The sequence below is a fragment of the Drosophila eugracilis genome, unplaced genomic scaffold (genome assembly GCF_018153835.1).
Source record: "Drosophila eugracilis isolate 14026-0451.02 unplaced genomic scaffold, ASM1815383v1 contig_1765, whole genome shotgun sequence".
NCBI classification, from domain to species: Eukaryota; Metazoa; Arthropoda; class Insecta; order Diptera; family Drosophilidae; genus Drosophila; species Drosophila eugracilis.
In genome coordinates this window covers 3,509,967-3,535,680 of record NW_024572605.1, presented here as the reverse complement: position 1 = coordinate 3,535,680, position 25,714 = coordinate 3,509,967, and the positions used below count along the sequence as shown (strand labels likewise).

Sequence of the window (25,714 nt, the reverse complement as noted above, 5' to 3'; positions counted from 1 at the left end):
ATGGAAGTGGCGCTCTAAGCGTCGTTGTTAACGCGCAGTTTATGGCACTTTTTTGGCCGTATATTCATATGGGGGTTCTGTTGAGGTAGCCAGGGAAAGCGTTGAGAAAAAAAACGTGGCCGAAAGTGTGTCCCAGTCAGCTCAAATGCTAATTAATTGTTCTAATGTCGCTCACAAACTGCCGTCCATTAATCAGACTAACTTTCATTCATGTATGTCGAGGAAGACATTGACCTAAACGTTGAACCATCAACTATTTTTGGAGAAAGATGAGATCAAGTTAGTAGAAAATGTAAAGGAAATAAAGTAATAATATCAGAAAATATAGAAGTAAAAACTCAAAAGCATTTCCTTTTAGCTTTGATACTATAAATAGATTTCTCACTAATTCTAGATAACTTTTTTTAGACAAACCCCCTTGGTAGCTAATTTTACAATTCCCATTTGTCTGAGCTTTCTTGCCTCGCCTGTTACCAAACTAATTAAGCCACCTAACCCACATTCCGCACGTGTAGCAAATCACAGAATTCGAAAGGCGTTTCCCAAAATACTCTCACAGCTCGTTTATACATTCACTAGACAACGCTTTTTTTTCGCCAAATTACACAGAAATAACATGCTCATTTTTGATTCATGTATTTCCCAGCTCATTTTGTATACTTTTCCGCTCCGGTTTCCTTTTTCCCTTCTTTCCATATTTCTGCTGCGTAATCTACACAAAAGCCGCATAAAAGTGCATGAAATTAGGCGGAAATTGAACTTGAGAGGAGCTCTCAGGGCTTAGAATTATGAATGGCGCGACGGGTGTGAGTGCTTTTAAAAACCAATTAATAAATTTGAAATGTAGGCACTGCAGGTTGCTCGCTCCGCTGATGTTTTGTTTATTATGCAGTTCCCTGCATGTGGCTCAAAGTTCCACCGTTCTTAAATATATTTTCTTTTTCTTTCAGGGGGTGGGGTGCTGGAGGGATCCCAGCACGAGTTGTCAGTGGCTCATTTTTCTTGACTTTGCATTGTCTTGGTGAAAAATTAAGTGTGAACAACTTATTGGGGAATTTGTACAGGTGGCACAGTCACAGCTTCACCAGAAGAACCAGATCCACGCCGCGTTGCCGCCGATTGTTTAATGACTTCATTTGCGGGGTTACAGAGCCAGAGTCGAGCCGAGAATCCAGCCGCTCGGGTTAATGAGCAAAGCTCTACGGGCTTGGGGCCCCCAACTGATTCGACACAATAAACCAAAAACAAAAACAGGAAACCGAAGATCTTCCGCCAGACGGGGGACAACATTATTGAGTTCTGACTGAGACCAATTCATCGATTTAGACATTACATCAGTCGGTGTCGTAAGACTAATGATTAGAACAAAAATATCAAGTTCTTGGGTGGTTTTGCTTTACAAATTGTATTTCTTATATTGTTTTAAGAGCGTTCACTGAAACTTTTGATAAGCAGAAAGTTTATTTATATAATTTCCTGCTTATCAGAAGAACTGCAAAGTAAAGTGAAGTGAAATTCCTGATTACCTCGAATCCTCCATCCAATGTAAGATCTCAAAAAACATTTATTGGACAGATTCCACACGTTCCTGCTCCTGTAGAACCCCCAACTCCCCATTTCGTATCTGTCTGTATTGCAAACGCAAAACGATACCAAACTAGACTCAGATCGATGGCTCCAATAAGCCAACCTGCCACATGGCAACCGCAACTCAGACATGGCAAATATGGAGCAGCTCGCTGGCCCCGCGATCATGTCACTAAAGTTGATAACGCCGATTACTTCACATACTTGGCATATTGTCGAACTTGCCGGGAATCGCGCATTGCATTGCACCTACCTTGGTAACCAGGTTATAAAGTGAGAGGTGCATAGAGGGGGCAGAGGGGATTGCAGCTTCCCTGCAGCCGCTCCACATGACACATGAGTAATGGCCACGCAGGCAAATTTATGACAAGTCACATTTCTGATGTGCTCGTTTATCAAAGCCCATAGACAGGAACGGGCTGTGCCAGGAACTGGAAATGGTCTGGTATGGTGGATATGGGTATGGGTAAGGGGATTCTATACCGGAGAACTGTGAGCTTGGAAAAAAGAGGGGGCCTTGGAGGCGGAAAAGCGGGCTGACAGGCGCGCGCGTGACAAGCGAGGAGCAGAGAGGTAACCAAGTTCCCAAGACCTGGACCATGGCATTGAGTTAATTATAAACGACGAGAGTGAGCTTCAATTGATGCCGGAGTGGCCAAAGGAAGCCTCTCAGCTGGCAGCTAATCCCGGCTGACTGATCAAAAGGCGGCTGAAGATGGATGGCCAAGGGCTTTTATTAGGTTGTTCCCGAATCTCAGGTGGAACGGAATTGAGATCTACAGCTCCTGCGGCGCAGGGTCAAACACTGGGAAATATGAAGTCAAGTTGTCAACTTGATTATGACTTTTAGGTGTGATATTTGTAGGGCTATTAAGGAAAATTCCAGTAACTTTTTGATTCAAAAAGCATTTTAGTCACCTAAAAGCTTGAGATTCCAGGGAATGCCTTTCAGAACTGACATTTTCCACCATTAAAATATACAAATATCCTGTTTTCCCAGCACGACATTGACTTCAGCGATGTAAATCGCTCACATAAACGAATTTGTAGCCGCGAATCAGCAGAGCAATTAATTCTGCGAACCGATGGGAAGCTGCCATTCGATGGTCGCGCATTATCGCTGTAGAGGTGAAACCGTTCAAACGACAATTCCAGGCAATAAGCCATCCAAATGGCAGCTCAAGTGAATGCTAAAAAACCAATAATAATAAAAATACACACAGAGCGTGGGCTTCCATCGTCCATCGGCCTCACTCTAAACATCCTTCAGAGGCGGGAAGACGAGCGATTAGATCACAATACGAACGCTCGTAAAAACGTAGAAATTCTCTGGGCCTTGTTACGTTTTGCATAAACTGTTTGTCGATTTGGCTCTGTACGTCGTCGGAGTGAAAAATAAGCAGAAAGCCAGCCGGAGACACCTCACTAGTAAGTATTATGGAGGATCGGGCACCACATCCACTTCATTCGCTTTGATGGCATCGTTCTGGGTAAAGAAAGCTGCTGACTGGAGCCCAGTTCGCCTGGTTATATATGGTGGATTGCCATCCAGCGGACACCTACGTGTGACAAAAGCCAATGCCACACTTTTGTTTGCAACAGTCTCTGCTGCTGCATGTGGGTCTTACCAAACATTGCTGGCCATTAGCACGCACGAGGCTAAGTTCCACGTTCCAAGTTCCAAGCTCCTATCCCCATCCCAATCCCAGTCCAAGGATGAGGAGGAACCATGAGGACGAGGCCTTTGTGTGTGCCACACAATCATGATCAAGCCTTGACAAATTCTGTTGTCTTGCTTTAGTTTTGTGGCAGGGAATGGTTTATGTGGGGCATTAAGCTGGCCAGGAAACCCGGCGAGATCGTTGCGGAAGACAATGTAAGCCATACTAGAAGAGAGAGTTGGTCTGGTCTATAGGATTCTTCTTGGGCAGATGAGAAATCCAGATAGGTTGCAGTTAAAGTTGAGATATCAAGAATTCTATATCCTTAAAGTATGAAGAAACGTGAGAGAAAGAAAGGAAAGCCATGTCCTTGCCATCGTCAGCTGTTAACCCTTCGTAATCGGTGGGAAAGTGACTTCCAGCCAAACAAACCGCACATAAGAGTCACAGGAGCAGAAGGAGCTGAGGATGAGACACCTGATGGTGTCCCGCAAAATGCCCCTCAAAGGGCGAATTATCCGTTAACCGCTCGGATCGCAGGATTACAATGAGTGGCAACAGCTGGAGTCGTTAACGCTTCAATGGAATGGAAGTAAAATTCATTGAAAAGTCACTGCGGACGCGGACGCGGACTCCTTTTGCCGTGATTTTCATAATTCAAATTGACCGTATCCTGGGGAACGGGAGAAGGGACTTCCTCCCCAAGACCGGGGCCATAATGAAATTCACTTTGTTTTCGCTGCAGCAATGCCAGTTTCTTGGCCGCCTTTTTTTTCTTTTCCCCCCCGCTGCGCTGGTTTTGCTTTTTTACGCCGCTCGTCCTTCGGTTGGCTTTTTTTTCCCTTTTCTTGGCTGCGCTCTCTCGTGAAGTGAAAATGCCATTCAAGCAGAATAATGCAATATAAACTGTTGCAGCTTGAGCGGAGCTACTCAACCGATGAGGGCGCTGTGGGTTGGGAACCCGTTGACAATCGACAGTCGACAGCCGACCAAGACCAAGCCAATACCAAGACCAAGGAGGACATTCTCACTTGTGTGTGCTCAGAGGCGTCTGGTAAAACATGAAACCACAAAAGAGCTCAGAGCCGGCTGGCTGGATAGCTGGCCCAAGGAATCGTTCATGTCAATTATTCCAGTTAAGTGAGCAGCAAACCAAAGCTTTGGCAATTTTTTAAGTGCATTTCGGCCGCACTATGGATACAAGACAAAAAATTACAATATGAAACCCAATATGCTGGGCGTAATTCAAGTTGTGAGAAACAGCCCAGACCGGCATACCGGATTGCTTAGGATCTCTGGCAGCGACATAATAAAGCAATAAACTGCTTGCAGGATAACAAACACAGGCAGCAAGATACCCAAACATCGGCTCCCCGTATCTCCCCGTATATACATCGTAGATATCCTACATGGACAGATGCTTCGACGATCTCGAATTTCACATGCAATCAATGACAAATTTATGACTCTGCGAGAACGGGCTCTTCACGAATGCATTCACATTGTGGATGTGGATGGATGTTCAGTTTGCTTGGAGAGATGCAAGTCGTCCTTCTGGCTTTGGTTACCCTTCCCTAATCCCTACTCCATCTTGTTTTTCGCGTGCTCATATTTCTGTCAATTTGCTGCAACTCCCCCTACCCCCTGCCACCACGCAAATTGAGTTATAGTCTGAATGAGAGCATTATCCTGACAGCTGTCCTGGCCCTACATTTAAGTATCTATTTCACGCATTTGCCAAAGATCAAGTGCAAGTGCTCTCGGGATCCACTTCAGTTCGTTCTGTGCCTCTAGAGGAGTTGCTTCCTCCTCCTTCTCCTGGAGTTTCCGCTGGCTTGGGTTAAATGAAAATTTAAGTGGAACTCGTTTCGAAATTTGTCGCACAATTAGCTGCTCCATCGGGAGCGATTCGAAACGGTGAAGTCCTTATGCAGTATGACGACGAATTCTGGGAAGAAAACGGAAGTCCTGTTGGACATGGCAGCTCTCGAGGGATATGCCGGAAAAACCTTAAAGGAACTACTCAGTTTCTTCAAAGGAAAGTGGTTTCTAACATTAAAAGGTTTCATATCCTAAGATTCTTATCTTTAAACACCTGAGCATTTCATATTATCACATTTTTAGTAAGAACTCAGCTTAAATTATTATTTTGAAAGTCTCTCCCCTTTTTGCACTTTCAGGGAAATCTTTTATCAACTCCTTCGCCAAGCTCTCAGCCAACCTTTGCACTCTGAAATGGCTTTTCAAATCGCAGAGCTCAGGGTCTGTCAATTGCAGGGAATACTCCCCCTTCGAGGGAACGCAATCAGCCAGGATCTAAGTGGAAATGCATTTTCACAATATCGTACATGCATATAATGAAAACAAGGCAGCAGGAAAGCCAAGCAGAATTAAAATATGCAACAGCAGCAGCAGCAGAAATAATAATGCCACCTGAAGGGTCTGGAGAGAGCGAGGAGTCTACTAAGAGCTGAAAACAAGTAGCCAAATAGCTTGAGACGCTAACAAAGTTTTTGCAGAGCCCAGTTACGCTCCTGCCACTGCTGATAAAGCTGCCCGATAAGCGACACGCGACCACCTCAAGAGGGTCCAGCCCGAGGGCCAGGCTAAGACCCAGGGACAGCCAGGAATACTGGCCAAGAGCAGGAACAGGAACTGGTACAGGTACAGTTTGTTTTTGGCCCGCAAATTGGTTTGGCTTCTGCCTTGGAGTAAGGGGTTTGGTGTGGAGTTGGAGTTTGGGGGTCTGGGCAGGTGCCCCACCCACAAGCTGGCGCTGGGCTGTCACTTGGAATGCTGCAACATGGCCCACCGAGACACGAATCAAGTATATGGATACAGAGAGAAAAACAGGAGCTTTATTAACATAACTCGGGGAATTTTTAGATTTGGATAATATATATTTAAAGCAAAGTAAAGTAAGTTAATCTTCCTTTTATCTTTTATGATAAAAATCATAAATTTCAAGCCAGAAAATATACAATCAAGCTTGTTTCTCAGACTTCTAAACTAATTATTTTTACTATAACTTAAATTAGTTCTTAAGGAAGCTATTTTAGTGATAAACTTTATGTTAAGTGTCTTAAAGAGACAACGGCCAGCACAATATACTCGCCCCTGCGATGTCTGCAGTTCCGTTTTGTGTACCTTTGTCAGCGACTGTTAACCCCACCGGCGACCCAGCCCAGCGGGTCTTATATTAATTGTCACGCATATGTCTAACCCCTGACAACAACAACAACAACAATAACGACAACGACGACGACGACGACCCGGGGCCCAAAAACCACAGACGAGGTGGAAGCCACAGCCTGGAGTCGCCGCCGCGCATATTTTTGGGTCTATTGAAAAGCCAAAAACCACAAGAATGTTACCAAAAGTGTTGCCCGGCTACGTAGGCCAAGCCAAACATAACTGCTGTTGTTTTGAATGCTCTAAGGAAAGGGTATATTGGAAAACTAATAATGTATGTAGATAAGTGTATTAAAGAGCTCTTTTATCGTGTGAAACCAATTATCATACCTGAACTTAATCATTCTATATTTTCACTCAGTTTCACTGAGATATTCATTATAAGAAGTCTATGAGTAGTTATAGCTGAAGATACCCCTTAAGAGCATTCATAATTCGATATGATAGCAAGTACTTTCCTCTCCTTCTTGTTTGTGTTACCATTTTCGTGTGTCATTTGTGGGTGGGAACGGGATGGGATGGCAAGGGGCTATGCCAGGCGGATCCGATCCGTCCGTTCTTCGGGCCAGGCCGTGCATTTTGGCCCGTTCGTGCCCGCCATCGCTGGCTGTCGTCTGCTGCTCTACTTGACAATTACCTTTGGTACATGTGTTGCTCCATAGCCAGCGCTGGCTTCTTTCTTTACTTTCTAAATATTTTCCTTGGGTTTTCCAGCCGTGCCACAGGGCCGGGGTGGGAGGGGAAAGGGAAAAAGTAAAACACTCTTTTGTGTGGCGGAGACAAGACCTTTTTGTTTTTCCTAATGTGTCGTTGTTTTCTTTTTTAATTGAATGACAGCAGGCCAGACAGGCGGTTTTTCCAGGGGGCAGGGGCTATGCGGGCTATGTGGGAGGAACAAACAGATAGAAGCGGTTTGCTGCTCATTTATTAATGCAATTAGCATATGCATTTACGAGAGATCTTGTCTCTGCAGCCGGGAAAAGAGTTTGTGGTAGCCCGAAGTGGCACACAAATGCTATTAGATTAGATTAGATTAGCCCAACTTTCGTATCTCGGGTATCTCCCTAATTATGTGGCAATAAGACAGCAGCTTGCAGCTTGGTTACCTCAAATATTTACCAGTTTCCCTAAGACTAAAAGCTAACACCCAAACTTTTTCCCAATAAACAAGATGCCGTGCCAAGCTCCACTTTACACTCACGTAGAACCCAAAGAATGTTTAGGGCAAGTTCCACTGATTAGCCCTCTCAGTGCTCACCCAATTTCGCAATTGACATCCAAGTGCTTTCCAAGAAAATCCACAAAGTCAAAGGAAAAAGTGCAACCGAAGGGCTTAGCTAAGCCATTTGCATGTTGGCCCCTACAAATCCAGTTAAATAGGCAAATTAGTGGGTCCAATTATCGTGGACTCCTTGGCCAGGCCTAGATACCACACCATACTCGCTAACAATATGAAACATACTCACTTTATATGGGCCACACTGTACGGTGAACACGCAAGGAGAAGTCGCAGCACGGGAAAACTTCTTTGGGCATGCGAGCTAGGAACTCGAGAAGTTTTTGGAAACTTGAATTATAGGTAACTGGAATATGGTTTGGAAAATGTGCAGTTTAGCGGAACGAATTAACTCGATTGAAAGTATTTATCATAACCTTCAGATAACCTTGATCTTTATATCAAATCCCAATCAAATTTCAAGACTTAAACCACCGCATAAACATCTCCTTTGTGGCAACATGAGTATGCACATTACTCCGGGCCTGACAAAGTGCCAATAACTTTTGGCTTAAATTGACGTTGCAGCCCTTTCTGACCGGCTATCCATTACCGGGGTCCACTACCAGCCTAGTTCCCACCATAACGGCAAAGTGGCTGGGCAGGAAAAGCGGGGAAATTTTTGCATGCCCAGCTCGTAAGTTATGTCATGTTAGCAGTTGATTTTGAGCCTAACTTGGGAGGCGGACCCCACTGAGAAGTGGCCGACAGGCGATGTCGTCGCACCGAGTTGCGTGTCAAATGTAGTCGGCCCAGGGAAAACTCTCGTCCTAAGGAGTTTTCACAAAAGATTAAAAAGTGCGCTGGTTGTTGGTCAAACAAGGCAACAAGCCAAAGGCATTATTGATATAAAGTGAAAGAACTTCTTCCCAGGGAGCGTAATTTTGTGGCGAACAAGGGCTAATCTCATTGGCAGCGGCGAAAGAGAACCTTTCAAAAGCCCATAAATATTTATGGGGACAGCAGCCTAGGTTGCCCGGCGATTTCCTTTCATGATCTTGCGAGGGCGACATAATAGCAGCAGCTGAGATTTGCATTTGGTAAATTGGATTATCAAACACTTTATCAAGCAGCCACTTCAAAGGAAGCCAGCCTTCTAGGGTTACCCGATGCCGACGTCTGCTATCAACTTCCGATAGGCTCGGACATTTCATGGCTAGTTTGAGCTGGGACAGCAAACAGAAATCAAATGCCTGCCTGAGATTTTCCGCATCAGCGATGGCAACTCAGGAGGCGATTCTATACTCTGAATGAGATGGAAAACAACATCTCAAGGGCCCACAGGCACACACAGGATGCAAGTGGCAAGGCGGCGCCTGGCAGACGACAAACTAAATACGACAAAAAAACCGGATATGGGTCCGTGGAAATCCAAACAAGTGCAACGGCAGCTGCATTCCCCTTTGCATTCTTGAGCACTCCACCGCCGGATTCTCAAGTGCTCCAGATAGATGCGGCAAATTAAGATATCAGCGACGCTTTATGGGCCCGGGAATAGGGAAAACCCATTCATATCTGGCAACCCGACCGATCAGTACCCGCACAGTGGCATCGGGGCACCTTTGTCGGCGGGGAAACCGCAGTGCAGAGACAAGCACATAAAAGGCATCATCTAATCGCTACTTTCTGTCACATTGATGATAAAATTTGGGTCAACTTTTAGTGGTAGTCGTCGTCGTAGCAGTAGTGGTGGTAGCACCTTTTCCACCCTTCTCTATCTGCCATCCTTGAGATAGTCTCCTGCACTTACCCAACTTCGTTTTATGTCTAATGGCCTAGGCTACCAGTTTTCTTTTTTCCTTGTCTTGTTTTTCTTTTTTTTTTTTGTGTTTTTCTTCTGTAGTGTATGTGTTTTTATGGGCCTTGGTCGTCGTCCCTTGAGTTGCCGGCGATAATAAAAGCAAAGGCATGGCTTAGAAGCACAAAGTCTAAAAGCAAGTCGGGGCATATCCTTTTTTATGCTGCGGTTATTGTAATTTCTCCCAGCTACACTGAGCGTAGAAAGGGGCGATTAAGGCCGATATGCAAATTGAGGCTGCAAGCCGACAATAAAGCGTTTTAATTTGGTAAGAGAAGAGAGAGAGGCAGGCGAATAGGAAATGGAAGTTAATGGAAGGTGAATCATGGTTGGGGTAAGTTGACTTATAAATTTATAACGAAACTTAGTGCGTTAAGTGGTGATCAGAATGGGAATGATTGTAATTTATGTTGTAAGAGAATGATATATATAGTCATAAGCTGGATAAGTTAGAATTTGTTCTGGAATCTTCGTTCTGGAAGAATGTTTTCCCATTTATATCTATCTATAGAAGAGGTTTCCCTATAAGTACTGACTTCTAATATCTGTAGCTACACATTCTGATATCAAATCACCTGACTCAACCCTTACTTTACAACAACACCCTCTTTGTTTTCAGTGTGGTCCTCGAGAAGGCGGGCTCGGGTAACAGATAAATGCAACACTTTCTGCTCGACGATGCATAAAAAAGGTCCAACCACACACTCGCACCGCACACACACACCGCCCGGCACAATCAAACGGGTAAACTCTTTTACAGAGTGTTTTTTACGGCGATGGCCAATTGCATTTGGCCGCCCTGCAACTGCAACTGTCTGTAAAAGTGGTAAAACAAAAAAAAAAACAGCCAAGACAGCCATGGCGGTAGGCGTTGACGTTGGCTCACACGCGAGCGAGTCGCGGCCAAAACAGCTGTAAAATAAAATTTCATATCAATTGACATTTGGTGGGGGTCGTAAAAGGCCAGGAATTAACTCCAGAAAGCGGCACTCCACTAACGCATGTGGCTCATTTTAATGACTTTCCAATGGCTGGCCATGGCCCGATAGTGCGTTGGCCAAAAAGAACCGCCTTGATAATATGTAAATTAGCTCTAAAAATATTTTGAAATAAACCCGAAATAGACCAATTTCATTTTGGCAATGATAGTGCAGTTATGGCTCTGATTTCTTCAAACACTTTTCAAAATATTGAGACGAAACAATGAGAAGTGCACTTGAAAACGTGAAAACAAAGACGGGGCGGGCAAAACAATTCGTGATTGGCATAATTTTAAGTGGAGTTCAGTTTTGGATTTTGCATTCCCTTGCTGTTGTTTTCCAAGGTGTGAAAATAATTGAAAACATGAGCCGCAGCCTCTCAAGGCTGAAGTTAATAATGAAACACCTACAGGCCCAAATTATGAACCATCATCTGTCGCCGGCCCCAAGCCGTTGAAATTAATTGCAATTTACGATGACGTTTCAACAAAAACAAGCTGGGAAAAGCAGCCAGCTTGGATCTGCCCAAAAAAAAAAACAAAAGCCCAACTATAAGGTTAATAAAAACCACAGAGACACACGGCCAACAACCCAAGTTGGTAACAAAACTACGCAGGTAAGCACAATAAACGTGCAGCTCTTAATTAAGTCATGGCCCGGGAGCCCAAAAAGTGGGCTTCGAGTGGTCCAAAAACAAAACGTAAAACTGGGAGAGATGAATAATATTTACTGTAGGTACAGTATATATTCACACATATATATACAGCGAGAGAGATGTGAAGTGGCCAGGACCGCCTTCAAGCTCGGTTTCCCAGCGGTAGCGCGTTGATCGCCCTCCAGTGTAACGAAAATATTGAAATGAAATTGTCAAGAGAGATGGCCAAGATGGAATATATCTTAACGGAGATTGATAGTGAAAGCGTGTGGGCCGTGGCCAATGAATAAATCTGACTCGCTGCCGAGAAGAATGCAGAATGATTTACAATACAAACCTTTTTTTATGGCCTACACCGAAAAGAAGCAAAAGATTGTATTACAAGATTGAACTTGAATATCTTAGAGATATTTTATCTTTGAAGTGAACTTTGGAATATCCCTTTCCTTTATATAATAAATATATATTTAACATATCTTCCTTTAAAGTAATTTAGATCAAGGTAATGTATCTGAATATCTCCTCATTGTAAACAAATATGAAGAAAAGTATCTTCAAGTTTCTTCAGATATCATTGTCTTCTTCGGTGGAAGATTACAAAAGATTTTTTTGATAAATTGTAATGACTGGAACGCTCCTTAAAAAATGAAATGAAATGAATGCAAAGTTGGCGAAGGAAAGCTGGTGATTAGTGCATGCCATTCAGATCCAGTTTACATAAGATCCTGCTGTCACCTCTCTGGGTGCGGTCTCTCTTGGTCTCAGCCCTTTGAACAAACCGATCACAATGGAGGCCACCACCACCTCCACCTCCTGCACTTCCACCACCTTCTTACCATTCCCCCTGCTCGATATTAAAAAATCAATCAGTCTCGAAGCCTGCAAGTCGTTTTTTGTGGCGTCTACGCCTCGCCGGGCGATACTTCCCACTCGCAGCCATACACCAAGTGTGAAATTTGCTGTAAACCACAAGAAACATATTAAAAAAAAAAGAAGGAAAAAATGAACAAAAAAAGCGAAACGAAAATACCACAGAGAGTGGAGCCTGGCGGCGGGGGGAAAACTATGGGCTGGTTGGTGGTACTGCAAGACTCTTTGAACACAACTTGATTACTGGCTCATTTAGTTTCATTTAAGCCAAAAGACTCAACATTGTAGAAGGCGAAAAGTACAACGGCAACGGAAAAAATGGCAGTGTTTTGTGGCTGTGGCCAAATGAGAGCATTTTGTGTGTTGGCCGTGTGGTTAAACAAGTTAAGCCGAACGACGGGCAATAAACGGCGACACAAGCAACTAAATTTTGCGGCCAGCCGATCGAATTTCACACGATTCGATATTTTACGATATTGTCTTAATCAGGAGTGTTGAATCCTGAAATATAAAAACGGTCGGGGAGGGGGGACACAGAGTTTAGGGGCAAAACCTGACTCATAGGGAATACGAAAGGCTAACCAAATTTCTGAAATAGCGTAAAATGTCAGGCATTTGAGGCTGTTCAGCCAACAGATACACAACAAGCGAGTTACAGATACAAGATACATAATTGCTGAAACGGAAAACAGAAGACTAAAAACCTGCTGAGAGTGTCAATGACAGCAGCGAGAGAGCGATTTGTTTTCTCTCTCAACGGAAAGAGAGTGCGATCGAGTGAGAGTGTGTCAGTGAGCAGAGCACCACTACACTCAAAGACTTGCTAGCACCGGCAAATGTGAGAGTGAAACAAAAATACTTTCTTACTATAGTGCAAAAGAGATGAAAGATCTTTCAGAGAGCGAGAGAGCGGCAGAGAGATCTTCTGCCTTAGTATTAGTGAGAGCAGAAAGTCGCTGGCATTAGTGTTGGTGCTATTTCCCCTCCATTTACGCTCTTTTACTCTCTTGTATCTCAGTGCTCTCCCTCTCACTTTGTATCTCTGAGCTACCTGCTAAAAAGTATCTTGCAGATACAGATAGACCCATTACTTAGGCTCGGATTAGGAGGCCCGTTCTAAACTGTTTGCTCAAACAACATGAGCGCATGTTATTTTTAGCCCTGCCTGGAAGGGTAACAAAAATATTTTCACTCCGAACATTTTCCTACGGATTTTTGGCAATTAGTTTGGCCTGAAAAAACAGTTTTTCGCCAAGAAAAAGTACAAATTCCAGCAAACAGCAGCAGCAGCAGCGGCAGCAGTCACCTTAAGCTGGATAAATAAATCGAAATTATAGACCAATTTATAAACATGAGTTGTCGAAGATCGTCGCTGGTCTTTTCGCGTGTGTTTAATGAAGGGTTCGGCTCAGAAATCGCTGAACCCCTTTCCGAATCGCCTCTCCAACGAGCGACTGTTTTTGTTTTTTTTTTTTGGAGGCCCCCTAAAGTGGGTATTAGCAAAATGCTGAAAAATTGCGACCCCGAAAAACGAAAACCGAAAAACGGAATAAAATGAAATGAAATCTTTAGCACAAAACGCCGAAAGAGGCTGACAATTAGAATTGTCTGGCTGGTTTTTTATGTTTAGCCGTGATTATGGGTTATGTGTGGCTCTTCTGTGGCATTTCGGCTGAGCAACATGAATTGGTCTTTTTCACTTTTCGAGGCTTTTTTTACTTGCAGCTTTTTCCGCCGACTCAGTGGTTTTTGTGGGCCTTCTGCTGGGCATTCGTTTAAAGCGAATTATAAAAATATTTAAATTACTCATAAGTAGTTAGGAAGTGGGCGATTACATAAATATTGCTGGCCATGCAAATCGCTTTTCGGTTTCTGTTTTTTTTTTTATTTGTGTTTGTAGAGGAATACCAGGTAGCCAAAAAACACTAACCATAAGTTTTTGGTTAGCCTCGGAGAGAGACGAAAGCACATGGCCGGGCACATAAATCAAACCGACCAATAAATACTTGCGGCCGAGATTCTCCATAGCCATAACCGTAGCCAGATCCAGAGCCAGCATAGAAGCAAAGAGCCGTAAACGCGTAATTAACCCCATTCTCCGCGAAGGAGAGGAGAAATATGGCACAAGAGTTAATGCACATTAAAGCTCATATATCAACCCCTACACAAATCAAAGGGGCAGCCTAGGCAGCCAGCCTTTGGCACAGCCTCAAATGCTGGCAAAACCACTCGAGCCGAGCTAGCACAATGCAGGCAAAAGTATCTTTAAGATGCACTTGAGCGGTCGTCTACATCTCGTTACTCCCTTACATATATATATATATTTATTCCTCCTCTGATGGGTTTATATATATATATTTTATAAAATATCGCATGGCATATAAAAATGCCTGGCATTGTTTCAGCATCGACGTGTGGGCGCATTACTGAGCCCGCATATCAAATGAGTCCTGAGTTCGAGACACAAAACAAAAACAACGCCGGCAATAGCAAATCACACTATCGAACAAGAATTCATAAAAGATACAAAGATACAGGAATTCCACAGCTTATAACTGATGGGGATTGCCAGATATGTGGTTGGAGATAAAATCTATGTTTGCCTAAAATAAATTACTCAAGAATGTCTCCTCATTCTAGGGGAAATGTTAACAACTATCGAAATGAAATGAAAAATGGAATTTATAATATTCGAAATAAACAAATAACTTGGTGAAAATTCCCAACTTGTTGTTCAGTTTAACTGGTGTGGAGGCGGCAATAATGTAATGCAAGTGCGCCTGACAGCTGCCAGCAGGATGACTCCTTCGATGGTGGGGATTTTCCAGCAGGCAGCTGTATCCACTGCTGTCACACGCACTTTCCACTCATCCAGCCATATAGTTTTTCCTCCATCCATTGAGGATGGCCCTCCTTCTTTATATACCAACTTCATTCATTAAAGCTCCTGCAATGATATTCATAACTGCCGTTTTCCTACTACCATGCCGTGCCATGGCGATTTTCTATTGCACCAAAAGATTATGAAAATTTTGGCCTCAAAAAATCGGGCTAAAACGTTCGCCGCATTCGGATGCGGATTCGCAACAGCATCAGCATCAGCAGCAGCAGCGCAGCAAAATGGAAAATAACTGAAAATCAGAAAATAAACTCAGTGCGCTAACATAAATTATGCATTACAAACGTGCTTCTGACCCATTGCCATTTTCTAATTCAATTAAAATGGTTTTTGTTTCTCCAGTTGGCTGTTTCTTACGGGCGGCAGGCATTTGAATACGATTTCCCAAGGAGCGGCGGAGCGGGAAAGTTTCTGAATAGGCCGCTGGGAAAGTTGGGCATCCCAGGCAGCCAGACACTAATTTGACATAGTTATGCGAGTCGAAATGAAAGCTGCAATGAGGATTTTGGCCGTGGCCAACGCGCCGTATGAATAATATTTAAGTTGCTGCAGTTGCTGCTGCAACAAACAAACATTGGGCCGCTTTTATGGAAGCCTCTTGCAAGATACTTTTTGCCCAGGCAGGTACACGAAATGCCCATAATGTCTAGGAAAAACAAACTACATTTCTCAAAGTGAAATTTCCAAAAGTTTACTAGTAAGATAATCTAGAAATTCTAAACACTTTTAATCAAGTTTTTCACTCTACAAAAACTATGTATAACATTATAGTTATGTCGTCTAGAGTCCGCCTAAAGACACGAAAAGGGTCGACGACACACATATGACACAGTCTGCCACAAAGTTGCCGGCACATGTCGAGTTAATGAAATTTAAAAATTCATAAAATATTCGCACCACTAGGCAAACAGTAGTAAGAACCTTGTTGTGGATGTGGCATCCACAATCCAAGAAGCAGCAACTGCAAGGGGAAGTGTAACTCAATTAATTAATAACAATATACCAACAGAGGCAGAGGCAGGAGCGGAAACATTAACAAGAACAACAAACAAAATAATTAAGTAACAAAAGTTTCATATTTGCAGCGCCGCAAAAACAAAACGGGACAAAAACGCAGCAGCAACAGGAGCAACACCAGCAACAGCAACTAGAACGGCAGCAACATTGGTAGTGGCAAAGCCGGGCAAAGTTTTCAAACTCCCCATTTCGAGTTTTTTCGGGGGGCGGGCTGCACCATCAGCAGCAAAGTTGTTGCTCTTGGCGGAAAGTTTTTTAATGTAATTTTAAGTGGCATAAGCCGACAGCCGAAAAAGCCAGCCAGGTGATAGAGACCTACGAAATTAGAACGGCGAACCCAGGTGACACTAAACAATCTCGCATTGGACATTTCCTCCGTTGAGTTGCTGTTGCAACTTGGCATAATAGTGGCATTCAAACTGTAATATTGCTACTGCGAATGGTATTACTGCCACTGCCGCTGCCGCTGCCACTGCCACTGCCTCTGCCGCATGCCACACTCATATGCAATATTTATGGTCTAAGAGGCGAGCAGCAGTAGCTGCGAGTAAATAAACCTGAAAATTATGATGAAGCAAATGGCAGTGGCAATAAAGAGCGCCAACAAGTTTCCCTGAACCACTCAAAGTGCCAAATATGTGTGGCTTTTTCTGTGTACGAAATAATTTCAGCACTTGCAACTGCAACTGCAACAGCAGCGTAGTAAAAAACCAAGCAACCAAGTAATGGTATTTTAAGTTCTAAAAAAGGGGAGTTACAGAGGCATGAAAAAGCATAGAGTATCGAACTCCCACTAAGAAGTCCAGCGAATATGTTTGACAGCAACTGCAGCAGCAGCAGCAGCAGCGGGAGCAGCAACTAAAATTGCTGCAACACACACAACAAATATTGCTAAAATATATTTAGCATACGACAATAGATTAGGCATTTTACGGCAACAAAACACTTTGGAGAGCCACAGAAAACGTGGTCAAAGGCACACAAAAACAGTAACAGCAACGGCAAAGGCAATTGCAACTGCAACATCGGCAGCTGTTAAGAGCCAAGCAGCATGCAACATGCTGAAACTGAGGCAACATACTATACTCTGTACATGCAACACATATCGCGAGTGCAACACGAGGCAGCAAAACGAACTGAGTACGAGAGTTTCCATTGCAAAATGTGGGGCGGGAAAGGGAGCAAAATGTTGCCAACAAGCAGCAGCCTGTTGCCGGTTCTATTTAACCCTCTATGGGTTCTAGGTGTTAAGCTTGCTTAGTGGTATTAAAGGCAAGAAATTCTGGTTGTAATTTGAATCAATGATTATGTTAATGATAGCTTTAAATATGGATCACTTTCCCTACAGCCGCCAATACAATACTCCCCATTTAGAGCCCATCAGATGCTCTCAGCTAATTCTGTATTAATTTCCACTTTTCCACAAATCGAACGATCAGAGCTTCAATAAGGCAGATAAGACCACTGATGGCTGATAACCCAAGTTAACCCTTCTGCTTCATGATTTCCTTTTCCCAGTGCTAATTGAACGAACAGAAATAGCAGAGAGCGCAGCATAGGGTTAATGCTAACTGTTTTCCTCCCATGCCCATTTCCATGTGTGTGTGTGTGTGCAACATTTCCCCTACTTTCATCGTGAGAGCGGGAAAGAGAGTGTGAGAGTAAGAGCACTGCTCTCTCATGTGTGTGTGTGACATATGCAGGCAGGAAATGCAGTGCGCTTATGCGTGTGTGTGTGTGTGTGTGTTTGTGTATAGGAGGAGCGCCAGAGAGCGAAAAGCAACGCGGCGGCAGAGCTGCATGTGTGTGTGCTCGCTCGCGAGAGTGCATTCACATGCACATGCACATGTACGTGTTGTCTGTCTGCCGGTTTCACACGCTAGCGTGTTTGCGTTTATATGTGTGGGTGAGCTCTGCCACGACGCAGCGACGTCGTCGGTTTCACATTTTCAACGAGCCAACGGAGTCGAGATGGCCAACTCCAGCAATCATTTTCAATCGGAACGCGAGGCGGTAAACATGTTTTGAGAAAACGAGCTCTCGCCGAACGAAACGAAGTCTCGAACTAGCTAACTGAGTCGCGCCAAGTGCCAAGTTTGAAACGAGAAATATAAGAAATACCAATTACAAGTTACCAATTGAAAGTTACAACAACAAAAAATTGAAAATTGAAAATTGAAAAATCTATTTAAAAACCAAAGTGAAAAATCGCAAAACGCATAGCCAGCTCACACCAGGATTACAGGGCAATCAGGCTGCGGAAAAAGCGATCGAAAAATGAAAACCAGAAAGTGACCAAGTTGTGCACCACCACCGCAATCCACAACCCACACAGCCTAAATAGCTGTTATTAAAATAAAACGTATATCATCTAAAGTTAACTAAGCCAACTAGCAAATCACCAAAATGCCAGCCACATCTTCCATCGCCATCAACGCCATCATCCTGACCTGCCTGTTGCTTCTGGTGGCCACTGCGCATGCGCAGCAGCAGTGCAACTGGCAGTACGGCCTCACCACCATGGACATCCGGTGCAGTGTTCGTGCCCTGGAGTCCAGCTCCGGATCCCCACTTGATCTCCAAGTGGCGGAGGCGGCCGGCCGCCTTGAGCTGCAGTGCAGCCAGGAGCTTTTGCATGCCAGTGAACTGGCCCCCGGACTTTTCCGGCAGCTGCAGAAGCTCTCGGAGCTGCGTATCGATGCCTGCAAACTGCAACGAGTGCCTCCGAATTCCTTTGAGGGTTTAATGTCGCTCAAACGACTCTCCCTCGAGTCCCACAATGCGGTCTGGGGTCCGGGAAAAACCCTGGAACTGCACGGCCAGTCATTCCAGGGATTGAAGGAGCTCTCGGAGTTGCATTTGGGTGATAACAACATTCGTCAGTTGCCCGAGGGAGTCTGGTGCACCATGCCCAGCCTGCAGGTGCTTAATCTCACCCAGAATCGGATACGTTCTGCCGAGTTCCTTGGCTTCTCCGAGAAACTCTGTGCCGGCTCCGCCCTGAGCAATGCCAATGGAGCGGTTAGTGGCGGCTCGGAGCTGCAGACTCTGGATGTGTCGTTCAACGAGCTGCGTTCCCTGCCTGATGCCTGGGGAGCATCCCGATTAAGGCGCCTCCAGACCCTCAGCCTGCAGCACAACAACATCACCAGTCTGGCTCCCAATGCCCTGGCCGGTCTGAGTTCGCTGCGAGTGCTGAACATTTCGTTCAATCATCTGGAATCCCTGCCCTCGGAGGCCTTCGCCGGCAACAAGGAACTGCGGGAACTGCATCTGCAAGGCAATGATCTGTACGATCTGCCCAAGGGTCTGTTGCATCGTCTGGAGCAACTGTTGGTCCTGAACTTGAGTGGCAATCAGCTGACCAGTCACCACGTGGATAACAGCACCTTCGCCGGCCTAATCCGCCTGATTGTGCTGAATCTGTCTAACAACGCCCTCACCCGCATCGGAGCCAAGACCTTCAAGGAGCTGTACTTCCTGCAGATCTTGGACATGCGCAACAACTCCATTGGCCATATCGAGGAAGGCGCTTTCCTGCCCCTCTACAACCTGCACACCCTCAATCTCGCCGAGAACCGTCTGCACACACTGGACAACCGCATCTTCAACGGACTGTATGTGCTGACCAAACTCACGCTGAACAACAACCTCGTGAGCATCGTGGAGACCCAGGCCTTCCGCAACTGTTCCGATCTGAAGGAACTGGATCTCAGCTCCAATCAGCTGACTGAAGTACCCGAAGCTGTGCAAGATCTGAGCATGTTGAAGACCCTGGATCTTGGCGAGAACCAGATCTCGGACTTCAAGAACAACACCTTCCGCAATCTGAACCAGCTGACTGGTCTGCGCTTGATCGATAACCGGATCGGCAACATCACCGTGGGCATGTTCCAGGATCTTCCCCGATTGAGTGTGCTCAATCTGGCCAAGAACCGCATCCAGAGCATCGAGCGTGGTGCCTTCGATAAGAACAGCGAAATCGAAGCTATCCGTTTGGACAAGAACTTCCTCACCGACATCAATGGAATCTTCGCTACTCTCGCTTCTTTGCTCTGGCTCAATCTGTCAGAGAACCACCTCGTCTGGTTCGACTATGCCTTCATTCCCTCCAACCTTAAGTGGCTGGATATCCATGGAAACTATATCGAGGCTCTGGGCAACTACTACAAACTGCAGGAGGAGATTCGTGTGACCACTCTGGATGCTTCGCATAATCGCATCACAGAGATCGGAGCCATGTCGGTGCCCAACTCCATCGAACTGCTGTTCATCAACAACAACATTATTGGACAAATCCAGGCCAATACCTTCGTGGACAAGACGCGTTTGGCTCGAGTGGATCTGTATGCCAATGTGCTGTCCAAGATCTCGCTGAATGCCCTGCGTGTGGCTCCCGTTTCGTTGGAGAAACCAGTTCCTGAGTTTTACCTTGGCGGCAATCCCTTCGAGTGCGACTGCTCCATGGAGTGGCTGCAGCGCATCAACAACCTCACCACCCGCCAGCATCCCCATGTTGTGGATCTCAGCAACATTGAGTGCCTGATGCCACATAGTCGCAGTGCTCCACTGCGTCCTCTGTCCACCCTGTCCGCCTCCGACTTCGTGTGCAAGTATGAGAGCCACTGCCCACCAACTTGCCACTGCTGCGAGTACGAGCAGTGCGAATGCGAGGTGATCTGCCCCGGAAACTGCAGCTGCTTCCACGACGCCACATGGGCCACCAACATTGTGGACTGTGGCCGACAGGATCTGGCCTCTCTGCCCAACCGCATCCCTCAGGATGTCAGCGATCTGTACTTGGATGGCAACAACATGCCCGAGCTGGAGGTTGGCCACTTGATGGGTCGTCGCAATCTGCGTGCTCTCTACCTGAACGCCTCCAACCTGATGACTCTGCAGAATGGAAGTCTTGCCCAGTTGGTTAATCTGCGAGTGCTCCATCTGGAGAACAACAAGCTGACCAACTTGGAGGGAACCGAGTTCCGTTCGCTGGGACTCCTCCGGGAACTGTATCTGCACAACAACATGCTGACCCACATCTCGAATGCCACTTTCGAGCCGCTGGTCTCCCTTGAGGTTCTGCGTCTGGACAACAACCGTCTGAGCTCCCTGCCCCATCTGCAGTACCGCCATAGCCTCCAGGGACTGACTCTGGGCAGGAATGCCTGGTCATGCCGCTGCCAGCAGCTCAGGGAACTGGCCCAGTTCGTCTCCGATAATGCCATGGTGGTGCGGGATGCCCACGATATCTACTGCTTGGATGCCGGAATCAAGCGTGAGCTGGAACTGATTGGCAACCTGGCCAATGGACCCGACTGCTCCGAACTGCTCGATGCCAGTGCCAGCAATATCAGTTCTTCGCAGGATTTGGCTGGAGGCTACAGACTGCCCCTGTTGGCTGCTGTCCTCGTGCTGATCTTCCTGGTCGTTGTCCTCATCATTGTCTTCGTCTTCCGCGAGAGCGTTCGCATGTGGCTGTTTGCCCACTATGGAGTCAGGGTATGTGAGCCCCGCTTCGAGGATGCCGGTAAGCTGTACGATGCCATCATCCTGCACTCGGAGAAGGATTACGAGTTTGTGTGCCGCAACATTGCCGCCGAGCTAGAGCACGGTCGCCCACCCTTCCGCCTATGCATCCAGCAGCGCGATCTGCCTCCTCAGGCCTCGCACCTCCAGTTGGTGGAGGGAGCCCGTGCGTCCAGGAAGATCATCTTGGTGCTGACCCGCAACCTTTTGGCCACCGAATGGAACCGCATTGAATTCCGTAACGCCTTCCATGAGTCTCTGAGGGGCTTGGCCCAGAAATTGGTTATCATCGAGGAGACAAGCGTTTCCGCCGAGGCTGAGGATGTGGCCGAACTGTCGCCATACCTGAAATCAGTGCCCTCCAACCGCCTGCTCACCTGCGATAGGTACTTCTGGGAGAAGCTGCGATATGCCATCCCAATTGAGCTGTCGCCCCGTGGAAACAACTATACCCTGGACCATCATGAGCGCTTCAAGCAGCCGGTGTCGCCTGGCATGATCTTCCGCCAGGCTCCACCTCCACCAGCATACTACTGCACCGAGGACATGGAGGCCAACTACAGCTCGGCCACCACTGCCACACCTTCACCGCGCCCTACGAGACCAGGAGGAGCTGCCCGGGTTGTGGATTCCATGCCCATGCCAATGCGTCCGCCCTCGGAGCACATCTACCACAGCATCGAGTCGGAGTACAGCGCGTATGACCAGCACGAGGCGTTGTCCATGATTCCCACGGGCATGATGCACCACCAGCAGCAGCAGTTGCGCCTGCACCAGCAGCAGCAGCAACAGCGATTGCTGCAACCTCAGTTCCGGGCCATGCCGCAGCAGGCTATGCCTGTGGCTTCAGCGCCCGTGCACCTGCGCAGTGGCAGTGGACTAAGCCAGGCCAGTACCAGCACTCAGTCGACGGCTCAGGCCTCTACATCCGCAGCAGCGGCACAGCAGCAGCAACAACAACAGCAGCAGCAACAGCAGCAGGCAGCTGGTGGAAGTGAAGCGGCCAATAAGAACGGCCAGGCTTTCCTGGTTTAAAAACTCCCCAATGGCCATCTCTTTCAGCCTCGCAGTCGGGTCTTTCGGCGCAGGAGCGGCCATCTTGGAGCTGATCGCTCACTGGCGCACAAGGACTCGGAAAGAGGAAGAGCAGAAACAGGACGCACACACACACAAACACACACTGGCACTCATACATCCAAAACAAAAAGACTTTTTCGTAGGCATTTCCTGAGAACACAATATATTTATACGTATTTTTTTGTCGGATGAGTGGAGAGGAGAGGAGAAGCATTTCGCCTTTGGATGTTGTGGTTGTTGATGTTTCGTAGTGTAGCACTGCCAAAAAAGAAACAAAAAAAAAAGGGGAAACACGCACAAGACACGCCCACAACACATTCATATACAAGCATATAGGAATATTATTATTACGAATATAATATTATGATAAACGTAAACGATTACTAGAAATGTTGCAGAAACACTTTCAAATTCAATGTGATATATTAATTAACGGCACATGAGAATATGCCCCTTAACTGTAATTCGTAGACCTATGTAGTAGTTCTAGCCAGGCGTACAGAACGTAAACCTAAACTATAAACTAAAAAAACTAAACTATTTGTTAACTAAAACTTAAAGTAATGCTAAAGAGATATGTACACATCCATTCGTTCGTGTTCGTCGATTCATTCATCCTAAGCTACACGAAACAATAACTAAAAAAATGAATATTTGATAAACTTAAATGTATATAGATCAATCCACGTTTAGAGCACTTAATGTATTTATGTACCGTACTGTATAGAGAGGAGGGAGCTAAATTAATTGAATTAAATTTACTTAATGACAAAATGTATTATTAAATTAATTATTACAATTACATAAAACCAAGCAGACGAATATATCTGACGAAAATAAAATGCAAAAACATTACAAAATATTGACAAAAATTAAATCATAACTATCTTTTCACTGCGGGGGGAAATGGGTTTTCCTTTTAGAAGAAGAGGAGATAAGAGTTGGAAGATGAAATTAATTAAAGGTTTTCCTTTTCCCTTCACAAAAGGGAATCCTGCTGCGTCGTCACACATGCAACTGACACTGTTCCCACAGGGTTAAAGGGACACAGGGACATAGGAAAACTACAATTTATTCATTCGGCATTTTCACTCTGGGAATTGCAAAGGTCACAAATGCAAACGTTAACTAAAACCCAAAAGCGAGTAACTAACTAAACAAAAGCCATGCCCAAAGTTAATTGCTTGTAAATAATTGTAAATAAATAAATAAATTAATGGAAAACGCACTCAGACAAACACTCTGCATATGCCAGGGCCATTCGTTTATGTAAATTATTATTTGCGAAATTATAAAACAAAATTAAAATGCGGTCCAATGCGAAAATTGTATTTCGCACATTTGCAATTGCATAATTCCTATTTTCCCGCTTTTCCCGTTTATCCCCCTTTTGGAACCAACCGGCATTTTCATGCCTCGCCTGACCGCAACTCTATCAGCGGCTAATTTTCCCAAAAATAAAATAATAATAAAATTTAAAACGAAAAGGAAGGAAACAAAAACCCATTTAATGCGTTTAATTTAAACGCATGGCGGAGCAATTTTATAAATGGATTAAACTTACAAACGTTTCTGTTTTCCCAATTACTAAACTAGGGAAAGATACTTAAAGCCAACTTAAATAAGTTCTAGGAATATTAGGAAACCCCCTAGGCCCTCTTTATAGCCCCCTTTATACTTTATTTATGGCCAAGCTATTGGCATGTGTCTATTTCTGGTATAACCCTGACACTTTTTTGGCAAAGTCAGAGTCAGAGCCAAAGCCAAAGGGCCAAAAGCTCTTGCCAACAAGTCGCGGCCAAAATCGATGGATGCTCTTCCTCTCTCCGTATCTGGCTTAAAAAAAACAAATACTGCAACTGCATAGTTTATGAGTTGAGAAGTTTGTGTCATGTAATGCACTTGCCACACACTCACCGCCATCGACGGCAAATTAAGTGTGTCAATTCGCTGGTGGAAAATGCTATGCGGAAAACAAAAAAACAGAAAGAAAAACACACCAAAATCGCAGCTGCAAGAGCCAGAGGAAAACAAACTAATTGAAAATCAATAAGTAACCAAGCACAACAAAATAAGTGCAGGAAAATGAAGGAAATTCCCAGCTAGTTGCCAATTTAATGGAAATGGCGAAATGGAAAGCACACACACTCTGCTGCTACAGAGAGAAATATATAATAAAATGGGTGGGGCCCCATTGAGGTTATTGGCTTTGGCCATTGACAATTACGGGGAAAACCCTTGACCTTTCACGGAAAAACCAAATAAAAAGGAATAAAGTAGATTCCGTTAACAAATTTGCAAGGAAGTGTCAATAGCAATTAAGTGTCAATGCATTAAGTTTGTTTTTTATTAAGTATCTTAAATCAAAAAAGTAGAACACAGATGGTAATAATCCAGATACATTAAAGCGATCTGTAGATTGATTTTCGTGATAGGGTTACCCTCAAAAACTCCTGGTCATAGATATATGTTACAATATCAAAATAGTAAACCCCTTTTAAGTCTTTCCCAAAGCAAAGTTCCTGTTCAAACTTCTTACAAACCATGCCCCCTAAACGAGAAAGCAACTCAATCAACTTCTTTAATTTGCAACATTAATATCTTATGGACCATGGCCAACTACTACTGAAATCGATTTAAAGTTTCCTTAGAACGCCCACCCACCCGATGTCATTAGCCGGCACTCCCGAGCTGGCCAGCTCTCTCGTCTAACGATGGCCCAGTAAAGTGAAGTGGGTTGACGCGTTCGCGTTAGCGTTGTGCAAAAATTGAACAATATTAAAAATGCATTTATGCAAATTTAATTGGGCGGGTGTGCACTTGCATAAGCCAGCAACCGGCGAAGAAATGGATAAATGCCATTAAGTTGTTGGCTAGCCGAGACCAAGAAAATTGATTTGTTTAATAATTAAAACATGCAAACTGCATGTGTAAGGCAAATCACTTGCTGGCCATAAAAGTTATTACCAGATATGACCATATTCGCGGACCATTAACCTGTTGTTCAGTTCAGGCTGTCATATAGGAATGGAATTTGCAATTAATGCTAGTTGACAGGCACCGATAATCGTTGGACATATAAAGTATATATAGTGTAGGTTTACCTGCACGGATAAGGCGGAATAACGGGCACGTAATGAGACCCTGGGGCATCATCATCATCATCTCCCAAA

At 45.0% G+C, this 25,714-nt stretch overlaps 1 protein-coding gene across 1 annotated transcript; it reads left to right on the top strand.

Moving 5' to 3' along the window:
- Positions 1 to 17,916: 17,916 nt before the first annotated feature.
- Positions 17,917 to 23,418, top strand: LOC108109084 (toll-like receptor 7). Its single transcript, XM_017217450.2, has one exon. It carries the CDS (start codon positions 18,342 to 18,344, stop codon positions 22,497 to 22,499), a length of 4,158 nt encoding a protein of 1,385 aa, XP_017072939.1. The 5' UTR covers positions 17,917 to 18,341; the 3' UTR covers positions 22,500 to 23,418.
- The last annotated feature ends 2,296 nt before the right edge of the window (positions 23,419 to 25,714 follow it).